Source organism: Brassica oleracea, chromosome C3 (assembly GCF_000695525.1).
Source record: "Brassica oleracea var. oleracea cultivar TO1000 chromosome C3, BOL, whole genome shotgun sequence".
In the NCBI taxonomy this organism is placed as follows: Eukaryota; Viridiplantae; Streptophyta; class Magnoliopsida; order Brassicales; family Brassicaceae; genus Brassica; species Brassica oleracea.
Window position 1 is genome coordinate 13440525 of NC_027750.1, and position 18691 is coordinate 13459215.

The 18691-nt window shown below is 33.5% G+C and overlaps 2 protein-coding genes across 2 annotated transcripts; both read right to left on the reverse strand.

The window, feature by feature from the left end:
• Positions 1–7863: 7863 nt before the first annotated feature.
• LOC106329541 (F-box/kelch-repeat protein At2g43445-like) lies at positions 7864–9731 on the reverse strand. The gene is made up of 2 exons (XM_013768225.1): positions 8911–9731; positions 7864–8836 (listed from the first exon to the last, which is right to left on the reverse strand). The coding sequence occupies exons 1-2, from the start codon at positions 9377–9379 to the stop codon at positions 8010–8012; spliced, it is 1296 nt and encodes a 431-aa protein (XP_013623679.1). The 5' UTR covers positions 9380–9731; the 3' UTR covers positions 7864–8009.
• Positions 9732–12223: 2492 nt separating this feature from the next.
• Positions 12224–13617, reverse strand: LOC106333320 (putative BTB/POZ domain-containing protein At2g40450). The gene is made up of 3 exons (XM_013771783.1): positions 13536–13617; positions 13182–13334; positions 12224–12889 (listed from the first exon to the last, which is right to left on the reverse strand). The coding sequence occupies exons 2-3, from the start codon at positions 13317–13319 to the stop codon at positions 12404–12406; spliced, it is 624 nt and encodes a 207-aa protein (XP_013627237.1). The 5' UTR covers positions 13320–13334; positions 13536–13617; the 3' UTR covers positions 12224–12403.
• Between the last annotated feature and the right edge of the window lie 5074 nt (positions 13618–18691).

The window sequence follows — 18691 nt, forward strand, 5'->3', positions numbered from 1 at the left end:
TGATTTCTCAAAAAAAAAAGAATAGAGGAAGACAAAGGAGATTTTGTTTGATTGTTGGTGTCAAAAGAGAAAAAAATTAGGTTAGAGTTGGTCAGGTGACTGTTAGTGGGCCTCGGCTCTAGCTTTATTACAGCAGCCCACTCGAAAGCCCATTTCTAGATACCTGCACAAAGACGAGTTTGTTAATTTTGTACGTGAAAATAGAAAAATAGGATGCAAGTCATACGAGTTTACGAACTTTAAAAGATATATGTTTCTCTTTAAAAGATATTTAAAACATATAGCTCCTACTTTCATAAAACACATATATGTTTCTTTTTAAAAGATATTTAAAACAAGTTCACATTTCATCAAATCAAAGTCTACGAAAATTTTAAATAAGTGAATATGTCAGTTTTCTTTTAAATCATTAAAATCAAACCAACAAAATATTAAGAAAAACCACAACAGATAATTGGAAAACATATAAACCAGATATAACAAAAAAAAAACATTAAGAACAAAAAAATGAAAAAAGTTTGTATTAATATAAACAAAAAGATTTATTCAAATAAATGTGTTAAAAAAACTCATGAATTCCAAAACAAAATTAACCATAGATTCTATACTGATATAATCATAATTTTTTTATATATTTGCATGGCCAGAAGTATAGATGTAATACAAAAAATGACAAAATAAATAAAAGTATAAATAAATTAAGATAACCTAAAACAAAACTAATCAATAGATATATATGCAACACCAAAATAAGTTTAATTATAAAATTTAGTTAATAGCAACAAGATTGGATTGAGTTCCTGACATTAAACAATTTTAACACATAAAATAAAAAATATAACAACAATTATAAAAACAAAAATAATAAGAAATTATTCCCGCGCGTAGCTCCATTAAAAATATATATTTGAAATTTTGAAATTGCTTTTGGAGATGTTCTTAACACGAAACAATTGGTTTTGATTCGTACTCCATTATATGTTCATCTTTTAAATAATAATAACATAACTATTATATATAACTTTTATATAAACATTACTAGTTATTACATAATGAAATGTTTAGGGGTTACAATAAAACAGCCTAAAGCTGTGCTTCCTTGGCAGAAAAGAAATAAAGAAACAAGGAGAGCACAAGAGAAATGTAGTGATGAAGATAGCTAACTAGCGTATACACTCTGACATGAGGCAGCTGAACTTGCGCCTCTGCCTTATTGCCGCGATTAAGTGACGGACATCTCTGTCGATGCATTTGAAGATAACCCCAAGAGGACATGATTGTTGTTAATAGAGGACAGAGGACTTTGAATATTATATTTGCAGTACATTTAAAATTTCTAACACATCCTTTCTGTAGATTTAAGGTACATAAGAATAACAATTCCTCTATTTCGCCATTGATGTTATGGTTATTGTTTTCGCAGTAAATTTAAAATTTATGTTGCGTTTCTAACACCTCCTATATCAATATAACGTTAGTAACATTTTAATACCAAACTGAGTCATTTTGAAACTGTTGTCCAAAATCCACAGGTACGATATATACCGCCTCCTTTTTCAAAATAGCCCAAGAATCTATACTATTAAAGCATGATCATATTGTCTTTTTTATTTTAGCCTGCCATTTTCTTTACTAACATTGCATGTTTCATTAAGGGCAATCAAGTAATATTAATAACACATCTATATTAGGTCATTTTTTTCGGATCCAGCCCACATCAGATCTCTCTTTGGTCATTTGGGCCGATTAAGAAATCAGATCCAATTTTCACATATTTTTTTCCTTTGGACCATTGAGTCCAAGTTCAAATAATTTTTTTCAACCATTCTTAATTATTATTTTTTTTTCTTAATATAATTTAAGCATTCATAAAAAAATTGATTTTTTTCATTGAAAAGTATATAATTTTTTTTATTAAATATTAACCACATAATAAAATTAATTTATCAGAGTTATACCAACTTAATTCATTAAAGAAATAAAGTTTAATTTTTTAAACATAAATAGTCATTTAAAATGAAATACCATAAATAAAGATAAAAAGTTTAAATCTTTTATATAATAAAACACAAATATATGAAAATATGACATTTACTAAATATTTGTCAATTGAAAAAAAAAAAAAACCCGCGAGTTTTTTATAAAATAAAACACAAATATATAAAAATATGATATTTACTAAATATTTGTCAATTAAAAAAGAAAATAATAATAAATCCGCGCTTTGAAAGCGCGGATCAAAATCTAGTTTACAAATTAAATGTAGAAGTATTTAATGATCTGGATATGGGATGTGACACATTAGAACATCACTATGGGTCGAGTTATTTAAGCACTATTTATTATTGGTACAATTATTGGATGCCTTCTTGGTAGATTTTGGATTTCATTGGAAGTTTAGAACCTTCCTGACTGTACCGGTAAAGTTTTTACCTAGCCAACGATAACTATAGCACTTTCAATATTCAAGTTGGTGAAAATAGCATGTCATGGGTCCATCATGATTAAATCTTGCCCCGTCTTGTAATCAACTTGAGCGTTTTGATAGTACTAAAGAATTGTAATAATCAAATTTCTTTTCAACAAAGAAATAACAGAATATTTGACGAGTTAGATGAAAATCAACTAAGCAGTTGCCAAAAGTAACCAACTTGAAGTCAGGAAATTTTTGGAATTGGACAATATTTCTTTGGTGTGTCTCCATCCACAAACTTATATTCAAAACTGAATGTAATGAATATTGGGCTCTTGAATTTGTGTGGCGGGAATAATAACAAAATACAATTTGGAAAATAATAAAGGGTTCCTTAATGCATTGGTTTTCCCAACAACTACACAAATACAACTATACATATTCCCAACTAGTCCTAGTTGATAGATTAGTACACTTATTACAGTATTAGCATTACTAATCGAATCTAACATCCCTTATATACTAAAGCGCAAGTCGCCTTGCCAATCAAATTTTGACACATGGCTTATGCTTTAAAATTAATTTGAAAAACAAAAAATTAAAGCACCACTAACATTTGTCTCTAAACCGTTCTTCTAATACATCCATGATCTCTACCTTTTCACTTTTAAATTTTCTAGCATTCAGAGAGTTTACAATGGCTGGAAGATCAAAGAGTTCCAAAAGAGTAAGACTTTATGAAAGTGATTCGGAACAGATAAGCGACCATGAGATATATATTTTGTTGTTGCTTTTGTCTGGTTTAAGTTATTTAGATGGATGTGTAAGTGAATTTATTTGGTTCGAGGATGCTATTATAGATGGAAAGGGAGAGTGAAGATGATGATTTATCTGATGGGTAGAAGATGGCGAAGATGATCATAGCATGGAAGAAGATGATGATGTAGGGAGTGACGAAGGAGACAATGAGGAAGATGATATGGTGGAGAAAGCGAAGAATTTGATCATATGATAATGAGGAAGAGAGTGAGAGTGGTGCTGAAGGAGATGATGACAATAAATGCTTCTAAGGAAGAGCTTGAAAAAGAGTAGAAGCTTCGTTCTCGAGAACAGTAAGATTTATCTTAAATTCTTAATTATCTCTACTTTTGTCACTTTCTGTTTCCATCTTGGCAGAGTTTCTGTATGGTTTCTAGAAACGGTAGATAGTCTTGTGGAAGTCTTTTATTGTTTAACTTAGCTCATTATCATAAACAAGAGCATTAGCTAGATTTAGAAGTAGGTTTGAATTTATTGAAACCAAAAAGAGTCACTAATAACAATTTTATACTTCTTCATGGGTATAAGGATTATACTAAAGAACCTTAAGCATGATAAGAACGATGATGTTGCTAAAGGCCAAGCAGTGAGGAATCAGAAGGTATAACATTGATCTACTAAATGCAGATAATGATTTAACTATGAATTAAAATACTATTGATTAAAATAAATATATTTTTTATATTTAATCAAATCACCAACATGAGTAGTACACAAATAATTTACTTTTAAAACTTAAATATAAGAAGAAATACATTTGTACAATTTACTTTTCTCAGTTAAAATTTTCAAAATATATAAATTTCCAATACCCAAATTTTTTTTTTTTTGTTACTAATTTGTTCAGTTTGCAAGTTTATAATAAATCATATCTAATACTTAGACTATTTACTTATTTTTTATAACTATGGTGTATATATATTATCCACAATTTATGTTTTATGCAAATACAACTTAACACTCTTTGGTATCTCTTGACAACCAAGAATAGTAGAGACAAACAACATTCATGGTATATTAACCCAAAATGTATTATTAATTTATGTTTAAAATTGATGTTAAATTTTCAAAAAATTAAGATTTTTCCCCGAACGTAGTACGGGAGCGCTCACTAGTACTTCATAAATGGCAGGATGTGAAAAATGTGTCACTGGGAAGATTCTATCAATTTATACGACAATTATGTCTCTTAAAAGTTTTAAAGATCCATATAAAAAATCATTTGAAAAGGTATTATAACAGCAAAGTTCACGGAAATAAATTCAAGTTTTCCATCTTGTTTGTTTGTTGATCTTTACAAACAACATATGGTACAAGATCAAAATTTCTTTGTTGAGATCCAAGAGTAGGGATGGTATAATGATGAGTGTTGAAAGATGGGCATGAAGCAGAGAAAGATAAGGATGATAAAGTTTGACTTCTACAATCAATCTCAAATTAATGCCTCAGACGAATCTTGCAAGCGTCGATCGTTGGAGAGAAACGAAACATACATCTTGTGCAATGTATATACTCAGCTCAATGTGAATAAATGTTTGATGTATTTGATAAAACTCAAGATTCGCCATTCTGGCAAGAAGACTTCAATCATTATGATCCAATTTTCGTGAAGAAATTGCATCTCTTGTAGTATGATGAATGAAAGATTGGTTGACAAGAAACTTAAGAAAAATAAAATTAATCAAAAATATGCTTGCACTTTAATATTGGACTAGTAATTCCTATTAACTTATGGAATTTTTTTTTTGTGCACCAAAGTACTATGATTAAACGATTACAAGAGTAGAAGCAACATCATACATAACATGATGTGCAAAACAATGGGCTAAATCCCAGATACATAATTCAGCATAAAACAAAGATAGAGACACAAACTGATAAAAGTTTAATAATTCAAAATTGCCACTTATGATCCAATCTATGAAAGATTTACACCGCATTTCAAAATCTTCAATAACAAACGATTAGTCACAATAGTATGTGACGTCGCAACACCATCCAAAACCTCGACCCTCATCTGAATCAGAGTCGTTGCACCTACCGGCCCCAAACGAGCCTTTACACAAAGTAGCAAACGGCTAGGAAATTTGTAATTATTCCCAGTTTTACATACCGGGAGAAGGTCACCTCTTACAAAGAGGGATGTTGGTGGAATGAGTCTCTCCTTTGAGAAGGAGGAGGTGGAAGAAGATTTCTCTCGGCCCTGTCAAGAGGAAAGTTGATTAAGCTTATCCACAAAGGATAGTCTTAACGGGCTGATTGTGACAAGCTTTAGCAATCTCAAATTTGTAGATGAAACTGAGCAATGCCTTGAGGTTGAAGTAGCTAACTTTGATCCACATATAAACATTGAAAGATCAGGCCAAAATCTGTTAGCATATATGCTTCCACTGTCGTGTGAGGATTCTGAATTTCCCATAAAGCATATACCAAAGACAGCCAACCATGTATGAAGCGGGCGCTGCAATTTAACAACATGCGCCTTCACCACCTGGAGAATTTGAGCAACATGTGCAGAGCAACTAGAGCATTCAAGTTTAGCAAAATCTGAAACATAGCTCCTGGATATAATGCCATGCTCACCCCATGGTAGAGCTGAAAGGGTCATCCCCTGAAGTAAATCAGACATTAAAGGAATGGACTCCTCCACACCGGCGGACAGTAAGATGTGCTTGACTTCAATTTTCGAAGGAACAAGCATTGATTCCAAGCATAACCTGAGGACTTCACCATTACCGTGATGAAACCATGGAGACTTACCGGCACCAAAGCTAAGCCGTTGGTCGTTGTGGTCGTCGGGATGTACAAACTTATGGAATTTCTATATGATGCTTTTGGAACGTAGTTATTTATTTGTTATTTTACATTGTGGTATTTTTCTCAAACAAATTACTACAAACTTAAGTTACACATATATCGTTGATAGCCATGTTCTTTACGTTGACGCAGCTTCAAGCGGCTATAATTAACAAACAAGATGGATAAATTTAATCGCAGCGTCAGTAGTAAGTTGCCGCCGGCGACTATCGCTAGTGATCGTGGCCGTGTTTTCATCGACGCTGTAAATATTAGCGGCTGATGCCGACGCTGCATCTCAAACATGTGTCGCTAGCGTCTAATGATTGTATGAGCTGTCATTAAGATTCCTTTACATTTTTTGATCGCCGTCGTTAACGAAGCGCGTTCCGGAAACGAACAGGCCTGATGTTAAAACCGGTCTTTTGTTTGTTTATCAAAAATTGTAGAAAATAATTATGAAAATACTTTTAATTCAAAGAAACTCAACTTCAATAAGGAGTGAAGCACAATACAACGTGATATACAAGATATAACAAAACATATGAACCAAAAGTGAAAAGAGAAATTGTCCAAAAGAGTTGCATCTCATTCTTCTGCAGAAGGGCGCATTGTCAAAGAGAAAATTGTGGAGGAGCAATAGCCAAATCCCATACCCACCAATTGTTTTTTGATAATTAATGAACAGTTTGCCAACTTGTTTTCTTTATTTTCCAACATGCTTTTAAGATCTTCAAGACTTGGGCAAGAAAAACGATTTTGTAAACCCCTTTTTATAATATAGAAACAATGTCCCAATCGCATTTTCAAATATCCCATTTGCTTTTTGTAGAAAATAGTAAAATATAGATAGATATAATATATTCACACTTGTTTTCTTACCTCATTGCTTATGCAATCTAAGACAACCTGAGGAAATCCTGCAGACGATATACTCCACTCTTGATTTATCCAATCTTATAAGACAACAATTACGTCAATAAATAAATACTAGTAAACAATTAAATTAAGCCAAGCAATCGACCGCAGAGATTTAATTTTTGAAAAGCAAACTTTCAAAGTGAACATAGCTACAGAAGGTACTAAAATAAAAACTTTATATTTCAAAGGTTATTTGTATCCGAAAATGAAAACACGGATCAAAGTTTTTCTACAACCAAAGTTAGAAACTTCATATGTATCCAAAGACTGAAACTTTGTATGTATTAACACAAAGAGAAAAATGGATTATATTCGAACGTACGTGTCCTACATTAACTACCCAATTCTACGAACTGTTAACATCAGCAAGTATCATTTAGCTTCAAAGGAAGGCCATCTCGTCTACCTAGTCCATATGCATCTGAGACTTAAATAGCCGCCATACACTGAGAGATTTTCAAGGAACCCTCATTTCTTTGTGTGTGTGTGTAAAATACGTTAAATTCATTCCTACCAATTATCTAAATTTATGAGTGGCAACATGTGTAAGAACGATTATTTATGGTAGAGTGTTATCTTTTTCCTACTGATTACTCAAAAAATAAAACAGGCATGGCAACTTTTGTTTCTTTCTGGTGATGTTGAAATTGTGATTCATCGGCGTCTGTAATCACTTTTGCCCTCAAACCTTTCTGCTCATAAAAACTTAGTAAAGATGTTGCTATCAAGCGAACAAAGGAGCTGTGTTATTGGTTGTTCATCTGAATAAGGAATATTGGTAAGCTTTCTTTGGCAAGGGAATAGGATGGTGTCTTGAGGAATATAGGTGTACATTGGACACCGAGTGGTTCTCCAAACTTACATTATTTGTCTTTTCTTTAGGTACTGGACAGATGACACTAATTCTATCCGACCCCAGAACAGCTCCTCGGAACCATTTAGGCAAAACTCTTAACATTGCAATGGACGCAGCTTTTAGCATTAAAAAACCCTACATAACATCCCTAGATGCAAGCCTCTAAATGTCAATAGAAACAGTTTTACAAAAAAGAACTACAAATCACTTGAGAAAGACTAAAAGGGCCACAACAGCCACAACAGTTATGCTGATACTAGGCCATTCCTCTCGCAAAACATCCGAGACTGACAATTTGATTTGTCTAAAACAACTGGAAGTGTCGGGCTTGTCTAGATTCCGAAATCCAAATGTCCTAATCTCCTGTCCAGAAGAAGCTGAACCTCGAATCGGGAGTAAATTTTCGACAAAAGGAGCTACAATGCAGCCAAAAGTTACGCCGCGGACTAAGCCTGTATCCGAACAGTATTTATGCAACTTCTTCTCATTATCGTAAAAGTAGAGATTACCTCGCTTGGAAACCGCCAGTGGCATGCACCAATGCCACCAGTCACTACATCTAGATACGTAAGAGGATAGAGGAAAGGAGTAAGTGATGCTCCATGTTTCTTCTTGTGCATCCATGCTCCATATGCTAAAAACAAAGTCAGGATTCCCAATATCCTTTGCGGCTACGACTAGACGGTCTTCGAGGTTAGCTATCTGCCCTGACTTGCAGAACAGAGGCGGTGTCTTTACGCTACGAAACTTTTCCGTGTGTAGATCCAAAGCAAGTATCTTTTGAGTATGGTAATAACAATCTACTTCTAACCAGTAGATGGATCCATTCACAAACGCCGACTTGAGTCTCTCTCCCACATAGAAAAGAGGCTTACGCTTCAGCTTCCTCCATACCCCAATGTTTATATCAAGAATCTCGCAGTAACTATAGTTACGCTGGAAGCACATCCTCACTACCTTATAATTCCCATTAACTATGTCCCTACCGAATCCCACCCTCCAGTATCCAGGAAACACTTCAAAACCCCTTCCTGCAATTTCAATTTTTTTAACTTTGATATAAGTCAATTGTCAGAGTTTGTTTTAGTTATAAATAGACACTTACTGGATCCATCTACGAGGACGTCGGTCATCTTTGGATCTCTGCCGGAAGGGAATCTAAGGAACTCTCCGGTGGAAGGATTCAAAACGTTGATCCAGCCTGGCACGGGCATGCAAACCAGACCGTCACAGGACAGCGACGGTCGTCTGGAGAAATCACTGTACATATAGAGCCCTTTGCGCTCCTTCGACGATAGTGATTTGGGGAAATCACAGTCTAGATAGATCATCTCGACCTCTTCGTCGTCGTCCACTAAGGAACCTTTTGGATAGTTTAAGAGCAAAGCGCCAGCGGACACGAATTGCATCTTCTTTTGATTTTTTTGGATAGTGATATGCCTCCTCCTCTCCGAGAAGCTCCTCGACTCAAGTAATGATCTCCACTGTTTTGAGACGCTTTTGAATTTGAGGATGGATTTCAGCGGCAGTCGAAGAAGAACTTCTTCCTCCAGATCCAAACCTAACTCTTTCATCGATAGGCCGAGGGTTTTTTTTTTTTTTTCCTAAATTTCTCTCTCTCTTTTTTCTTGATCTATGATTTCTTTTAGAGTTATGTATTTAAATTGAATTATACACATATCGCCTACGCCCAAAAAAAAAAAAAAAAAATCAGAATCTACCCAAATAAGCCCATCACGCCACGCCGCCTATAACATCTTTTTTTTTCCGTTGCAAAAAGTAAAGATCAGTAAAGCTATTGTGTTGTAAAAGATATTGGCCGATTATGTCAAAATCCTCTCGTCGGAAGGTGTCCGAACAGTGATTAGCAGGGTGGCACCCGCGTTTTTGAACATAGACTAAATTCAGTCCTGCTCCAGTACTTTTGCACTGTCGAAAGCAAAATAAATAATTAGCGCTCCTAATAGCTCGAACTGCTCTCTTTTAACCAAATATTCTACAGCAGAATCACCGGACTATATACAACTTTTGACAATTTCGATGCCCCATAAATTAGGGCTGGACATTTTACCCAAACACGAAGACCCGACCAGAAAATTTCGGTCTGGGTAGGAACCAAACCGATCTTTTTACCCTATTGGGTCTTGTTGTGGAGGATCCGCATATCTTGGATCCAATCCGACCTGAACCCGAAATCCGATGAGTGCCTAGAATACCCGAAACTTCTTGTATATATTAGGGATATATGAGTGTTTCAATATATTTTCAGTATTACAGGTATTTTCTTTTAAGTTTCGGATTTGGGTATGGTTTTGGGTTTAAGGTAAATTTTAAGAATTTCAAAAATATAATTCCGATAATCTAATAAAATTTTGGACATTTTTTCGGGTATGGTTTTGAGTTTTCGGTCAGATTTTGGGTAAATTTTTGGATATTTTTCGGGTATTTAAATATTTTCAGGTATTTTTGGTGTTTTTGGATATTTTTTGGACTGGACCCGAACCGAACCCGGCCTATATTTGAACCAAATCCGAACCAAAACATTCTAATTATCCTATTGGAGCCAACTATCTAAGATCCGAACCGATCGGAGACCCGACACGACCCAAACCGAACTCGAATTGACAAATTCTAATTATCCTATTGGATCTGAATATCTAAGACCCGAAAGATCCGAACTCGACAAGATCCGATCCGAATCCGACCCGAGGATTAGAATGCCCAAACCTATCTTAAATTGTTAATCTAATGTGGTTCCTAAAAACACTTGCTTCAGGGCAGGCCCTGACTATATTTTACAAGTTTTTTTTAATTTCTTAGCAATGTGTTTTTAGTACTAGCTATAATCGTTTTCTTGATGTGAAAAAATCAATAGGAGAAAGAGGCAAGGCAGAAGCGTATTGGTTTGTGTAGACAACTGCGCCTCTTTGGACAGGAAGCAAATATCAACGTACGTCTTAGACAACTGAGATACGTATGAACATTAAAGGCTTGCTCTAATTAGACAACTAGATTGAAATTAAATAAAATCTTTTAATTTAATTTCTATATAAAATAGTGTATAGGTCTATGCCCATTTATCTAGAACTGTGAACGGAAACCATATCAAACTGAAAAACATAAAATCAAATTTTAAATAAATTTCATAAATATCTGAGTAAATCCTATATCTTTATTCTTTAGAGTAAAAAACTGAAACCGAGAACCAAATGGGTACATAAATTTTAAAATACAAATTAAATACCTACAAATAGGAATTTTATTTAATTTATAAGTAACCAAATATCCTGTTGACAAAAAAAAACAAATATCCTAAGTCTACTATTTATAAACCAAATTACTCGAAAAAATTGAATTACCAAAATATTTTTTATTCAAAATACTTTAAATTATCCATATTTTTATTCAAACAAACCGAATGACCCGATATTTAAACTGAAAACCTTAAATTATCCAAAATTTTTATCTATAAATTTAAATTACCCGAAAAAACAGAATCGAACCATAACAGAATTGGACATGTATTTTTTGGGATATTAGCCGGTTCCCAACTTTACTACTGAACCGAACCAAAACCTAAATAACCCAACTAAAAACAAACCAAACTTTGTAGATACATGAACGGTTCCTAAATTTCTAGAACCAAAACACTAAAAACCAAAATACCCGAACCGAAAACGAATGTTGAGAATGATAGTGCATTTACATTTAAATGGTGCGAAGCAATCATTCTATTTTTACAAATGATTTAACTCCTTTTAATTGGGAGAGGGGGGGGGGGTACGGTACATATGTGGTTTACAAACAAGTTAATATATAAGCAGTACTGTTTACGATCCAGTACTGTTTACGATCCGATCCGGATCCGCGGTTAAACCGGTAAATCCTGGACGTATATAATCTGAAGTGGCTTATGTTTTTCACGTAGCATTCTATCGGAGGCTCTACCAACTAATATAATTCCACAAAATTCAGATTTAATTAAAACCTATTAATTAAAAATTGGAGAGTTTCTTCTTATCGGAGAGTTTCTTCTTATCGCGATTATTGTTGTTGTACCACCTTCTTTTCGTATGCATCCTTTGTACTAGATTTTTTTTTTAAGTTGTTCTCACGTTTGCTTTGTAGAGAAAGTGGAGATAGGACAGCCTTCAATGTGCCAATAAGTACTTATCTGAACCATGGCTAGCATCAGGTGTACATCAACACAGTTGCGAAGGCTGGCCAGAACATGCATTAGTTTCTCGTCCTAGAAGAGGGGATAATCCACCCTTCTTGGGAAGCACCATCTGCAGCCTCTCGCTAAAAGGGATAGTTTTCACTGCAAACCTGGAGGAGATTTGATTAGTGAGAGTCGAGTAGTTAGCTTTGAGCAGCTTCTTGTGCATCAGTACTAAAATAAAATCTTGAATAGCTAATAAAATAGTTTATTTCTTTTAAAAAGCAGCATTAAATACTACTCCAAAAACTACAAAAATTCGAAATCAAAGTAGAAGGATCATCAGGCTAGGTTTAAAATCTTGATATACTACTATTAGTTTAGCTGCATCCACTCTGCGAGAACAGCCGGCAAAACCTTGCAACTAGTCGTGATTCCTCTAGTAGCGGTATTTACCACAATAGCCACAGCAATAATTATTAGGCTCAACAAGAAAAGCCTTCATGATCTCAACAGAAAGATATGGATTGTTGACAACAAACAACTTGAACTCAGCAGAGTTAGCGATCGTGCTTATATTGTTCTTGATAGTAGTGAAAGCCGCATCGTTAAGGGCCTTGTCATAAGGGATTTGGGCAAGCTCAAAGGTGTTAAGAGCGTTGGAGGAGTTAAGAGATGATATAAGATGCTTTCTACATAGGTCACGCAGATGCGGAATATCATACTTGTCCGCTGCAAGATAGAGTGATCCTACGTGTTTCTTGAGACTTTCAAGACAAATACAGCCATCAACGCAGTACATGAACTCAACTAAAGCCTCAAGTTCTTCGTGTTTCATCTCGGAGAAAGTGACTGTCTCTAGCTTAGATGAAGCCTTGAACTCGTCTGATTCCATAATCTTCTTCAACACCACTGATCTTGATGCCTATTCAAATTCCATATATGTTAAGAAGTTGCATTAATGAAAATAAGCATTTCAAGAAAGATTTTATACAGCATTAACAACAAACAAGCATTTTATTGAGAGATTAAAAAGAATCTGGAAAGATTATTAACGCTATGAAATTAACATTTATCTCTAATGTGTTATTTTCATATACATAAAAAAAAATTAGTCTATGCATCTTGTACTCTATTATTCGAGAGTCAGTAATACTTTTTCTAATTCTTTATTCTTATCAATCTATCATATTTCAAGGAAGAAGTAAAGAGTGAACCAGAACAAGTTTGTGGGCGGAGATAGTTGCACCCTTATCACTGTTTCCTGCCTTGAGTAGTACATCTGGTTGCCATTGTTCTTTGAAGAGTTTCTTTAATCCACTCAAGAAGATCTCTTTGTTGTTCTGTGTTGCCATTGCAAACACCAAAACCTGATTGTAATTTGGACAGATACAAATTCATCAGTAGCATTTAATCATATACACGTACAAAGACTCAAGACATGCAGAGGAAGACACATAACTCATAAAAGTTTCAACTTTCAAGAGTGGAAAGATATCCTCTGTTCTCAATTATGAACAGAGTAACACACAGAACTCATAAGATTTCAACAGAAAAAAGCTCGTTAGTACCAGAACAATCGAGGAGAAAATTAGGACGGAGACGACTTTAGCAGCTGCCGCAGAGACGTCTCTGTTACGCTTGTAGGGTTTTACAATCTACTTCTATTTTAACAAGTGAATCTAAATAAAATAATTAACTTTTTTATCTATAATAAATCTCTATAATATTATTTGAGTAGTCAGTTTCCTACGTGTCGCGTTCACGTTAACTCGGTGGTTGATTACGATGATACTCTTAATGAATCAAATATATCTAATTATCTTTATTAAATATTTATTCTATTATTTTCCTTTTTTTATCTAGGTTTCTTTTTTCTTTATTTTTTCAAAAAACCAATATAATAAATAAAATTTATAAATTTTAAAAACGAAAATATCTTTTTATAATCTTGATTTTAAAATAAAGAAATAATCTTGATTTTAAAGTAAAGAAATAATCTTCCCTTTTAAAAGATAATCTTAAAAAACATAATATATATTTTAAAAGTATTAAGTCTTTTATTTACATCAATCTATTTCTCAAATTATTACAAAATAATTTAGTAACATAAGTTAAGATATATTTAATGAGTAAAATTTAATTTAATCTTTTTTTTTATTTAAGTTCCCTTTTATATTTTTCAAATTAACATATATGATAAATAAAATATTAATAAAATTTAAGAAGAAGTTGTTTTTATATACATAATGTGATTTCACAAAAAGGAAAGTTTAGAAAAATAATTTTGATATCAAAGTAAAGAAATAATCTTCCCTTTTAAAATTTATCGGTTATGTTTTTATGTAACTTTGTACCTATCATCATTTTATTTTTATCATTTTCTATTTCCAAATTAACATATACAAAATTACTAAAAATCAAAATATATTTATACATCTAAGATGAACAACCAGCTAATACAATGAATAGAAATAGTTATACTTTAATTTGACGGAATATATGTAACAAAATATACCCACAAAATGAGTAACTACACCAATTCAATTTTTTTATACAAAGTCAAACATTAAATTAAAATAATATATTTTATTTATAGTAATATTTTTATACATATAAATTATAGAACGGCTCAACATATTCCAAATAAATATAAAATTTTCAAATAATATTATTAATATATATATATATAGATATATATATATATATATTAACCAACTATTACAATTAAGTATTTTGTATAACTTATATATATATGCATAAGGTTTCAAAGGACTATCATTGTTATATTTATTTATGTAACTTTGAATCGTCGACACTTTAGTTTACTTTTACTATTTGAATCTCAAAACAATATATATTGAATAATATATAATCTTACTAAAATATGTTTACAAATCTAAGACAAGAATTAAACTACATTAAAATAACAAAATTAATCAAAATTTTAAATTGTACAACAAAAATATTATAGTTGAATCGGAAAAATAAATGTTATCTAATATATTCAAATAATAATCAAACAGTCGAGATATGATATATCCAAAATTATAGATCTAATTAAAATAACATAATGTTATTTAAAACCATTCATACTGCTGACAATATAAATAATATAATAATTAAAACTAAAATATTAATAAATTATTATAATATATTTATTTTATAATATTTATACCCGTGCATGAGCACGGAAAAATCACCTAGTTCAATGTTACTTTTTGATCTTAAATGTATTTTAAAATCTATTGTTATTATTATAAGTATTCATTTTGAAAGTAGACACAACAATCATCAAAAATTGGAAAATGCCTCAGTCAAAAATCTATAACAGAAACTTAAAAACACATTGAAAAAAATTATAATCTGAATTCAAGAAGGTGGTGATGTGTCTAGAATTTAACCGGTGAAATTAATTTGACTATGAACAAAAGGCGGAGCTAAATAGATAACCTGAAAATCAAGAAGGAGCATGTCTGACTCCCATGAGATCTCCACCACGGTGTACATTCCTGGTCTCCCAGAAACGGAGCAAGCAAACTTCAACGTCAGAGGAAGAGCGGCCAGTCTGTAAATTAGAGAGGAAGACTGAAACGTTAGCCATAGGTTACAGTTTTTGTTTACTGGTTAGTTTAGAATGAATGAGAGAATGATTCTCAAAGTAGGAAAGCATACTTTTTTATAGTCGAACATCCACCACCTTGTAGAATCAAAACTCGCATTGAATATAGATCATGGATGATCGATTAATGGAGGGTTTTAAGAGGATAATTCGGTTACTGGTATCGTTTCGGACCGTAAGGAAGAAGTTGAAAAATCGTCTGCGCAATCCTAATCGCCATTTGTTTTAGGGATGCAAAGATGAACACATGCTAATCCTAATATATAACGCGGTGTTTCATCTAGGCGAAGTTGATATATTATGGTATGGGCCCGAAGAAGAGTCACAGCTCAACAAAACAAAAGCCCGAATGAATCGCAGAACCGATTAAATGATACAGCGCGTTTTGAAAAAAAGACACGTGTCATCGTCTCCCTCTCCCTGACATGGCAGCAGGAGGAAAAATGAATAGTGTACTTTATATGAATAGATTTATTTTAAAAATAGATAATGATTTTAAATGGAATTTCTCAATTTTTTCTTCCGGCTTGATCATGAATAATGCATGTACTTCCCTTGAAGGTAACTTTACATCTATTAGTAATCATACGAAAAGAAATTTTATTTTGAAGTTTGCAAAATTTTATATCCGAAGTAAGGTCAGCGTCTACCTAGTCCATATGCATCTGAGACTTAAATAGCGCCATACACCGAGAGATTTTCAAGGGAGCCCTCATTTCTTTTTTTTTTTGTGTGTGTATACGATAAATTCCTACCAACTATCTAATTAATTTATGAATGGCAACATGTGTCAGAATGATTATTTATGGTAAGAGTGTTATCTTTTTCCTACTGATTACTCAAAAAATAAAACAGGCATGGCAACTTTTGTTTCTTTCTGGTGATGCCGAAATTGTGATTCATCCGCGTCTGTAATCACTTTGCCCTCAAACCTTTCTGCTCATTAAAACTTAGTACAGATGTTGCTATCAAGCGAACAAAGGAGCTGTGTTATTGGTTGTTCATCTGAATAAGGAATATTGGTATGCTTTCTTTGGCAAGGGAATGGGGTGGTGTCTTGAGGAATATAGGTGTACATTGGACATCGAGTGGTTCTCCAAACTTACATTATTTGTCTTTTCTTTAGGTACTGGACAGAAGACACTAATTCTACCAGTGGAAAACACGGGTGTTACAGTATATTTAACTATACCAGTCTGAACCACATGCTTGATGGCCTTGTACTTAGCACGCCCATGTCCATTATACACATCTTACAATGGCATCGGATTGTCTAATTATAGTAAGCCTTCGATAATCAATCATACATATCCCAGTTGTTTACACAAATAAAAACGCTTCTGCCTTGCCTCTTTCTCCCATTGATTTTCACATCAAGAAAACAATTATTGTACTAAAAGAACATTGCAAAGAAATTTAAAAAAACTTGTAAAATGTAGGGTATATACAGCACAATAGCATTGATATAGTGTATATCAAGAAAACGCAGAGCAGAGACTGCGCCGCGTACCTTATGAGGAGAATGCACAGTGTATGGACTAACTATGTGCTATCATCGCATTGTTTGTTTTGTGTGATGCTTTAGGCATTTTGTTTGTTCATGTTAGAGTTAAACTCCCATAGTGGGAGTTCTATTTACTTATTCAGGGGTTTGCATGTCTAGCATCCCATACCTTAATGAGTGACTCTCTGGTTACTCACCCCTCCTTCTTTTTCCTAACGTCGCCGCATAGGGGGGTGTGATCTAGTTATGCACTATCAGCGCATTTTTGTTTTGTGTGATGCTTTAGGCGTCGTCTTTGTTCATGTTAGAACTAAACTTCCATAGTGAGAGTTTTATTTACTCAAATCAGTGGTTTGTGTGATTCGAGATTACTGTTGTATGTTGGAGCATTGAATCCTCATGAGACTAGAAGAGATCTCACAGGAAGACAATCTATAATGTGTTTTTGTATGCATCCTAATCCTTTGTGCCAGATTGTTCTAGTTCTTTGTTTGACACTGTTTATATGGTATATAAGCTGTTCCCACGTTTGCTTTGTAGAGAAAGTGGAGAGAGGACAGTTTTCAATGTACTTTTCTGAACCAAGGCTAGCATCCAGCCAGTCTACATCAACACAAGGCTGGCCAGAACATGGTTTCTCGTGCTAGAAGAGGAGATGAATCCACCCTTCTGGGCCAGCACCATCCATATCACAGAAGCGGAAACAGAGGACACCAGCTGCAGCCTCTCACCTAGAGGAGACTTGATCAGTGAGAGGCCAGTAATTAGCTTTGAACAGCTTCTTGTGCATCAGTTAAAACAAATTCTTGAATAGCTAATAAAATAATTTCTTTCTTGTAAAAAGAAAGATTAAATACTACTCCAAAAACTACAAAAATTCGAAATCAAAGTAGAAGGATAATCAGGCTATTAAAATCTTGATATACTATTATTTGTTTAGCTGCTTCCACTCTGTAATGTGGCCACAATAGCGACATTTATGATTAATATGAGGATGAATAAGAGAAGCCTTCATAATCTCCACAGAAAGATATGGATTGTTGACAACAAACAACTTGAACTCAGCAGAGCTAGCAATGGTGCTTATATTTTCCTTGATAGTAGCGAAGGCCGCATCGTTAAGAGCTTTGTCAAAAGGGATTTGGGCAAGCTCAATGATGTTAAGACCATGACTAACCCGGAGTTCTTAGAGTGGGATTTTTAGCGGAAGTTAAGAAAATCTTTCTTAACTTTTAACTAAAAAAGCTAAGAACTGGTTCTTAAAATCTTTAAAAGTTAAGAAACAGTTTCTTAACTTCCGCTAAGAATTTCATTCTAAGAACCCCGGGTTAATCATGCTCTAAGAGCGTTGGACGAGTTAAGAGCGTTGGACGAGTTAAGAGATGATATAAGCTGGCTTCTACATAGGTCACGCAGATGCGGAATCTCGTACTTGTCGGCTGCAAGATAGAGTGGCCTAACATGTTTCTTGAAACTTTCAGAAGAAATGGAGCCGTCAATGCTGTACATGAACTCAACTAAAGCCTCAAGTTCCTCGTGTTTCATCTCGGAGAAAGTGACTGTCTCTAGCTTAGACGATGAAGCCTTGAACTCGTCTGATT

Coding starts and splice junctions, on each gene's coding strand:
- LOC106329541 (XM_013768225.1), bottom strand. CDS start 9,379: ATGAAAGAGTTAGGTTTGGATCTGGAGGAAGAAGTTCTTCTTCGACTG. Junction 8,837..8,910: donor CGTCCTCGTAGATGGATCCA/GTAAGTGTCTAT, acceptor TTGAAATTGCAG/GAAGGGGTTTTGAAGTGTTT.
- LOC106333320 (XM_013771783.1), bottom strand. CDS start 13,319: ATGGCAACACAGAACAACAAAGAGATCTTCTTGAGTGGATTAAAGAAA. Junction 12,890..13,181: donor CCGCCCACAAACTTGTTCTG/GTTCACTCTTTA, acceptor GAATTTGAATAG/GCATCAAGATCAGTGGTGTT.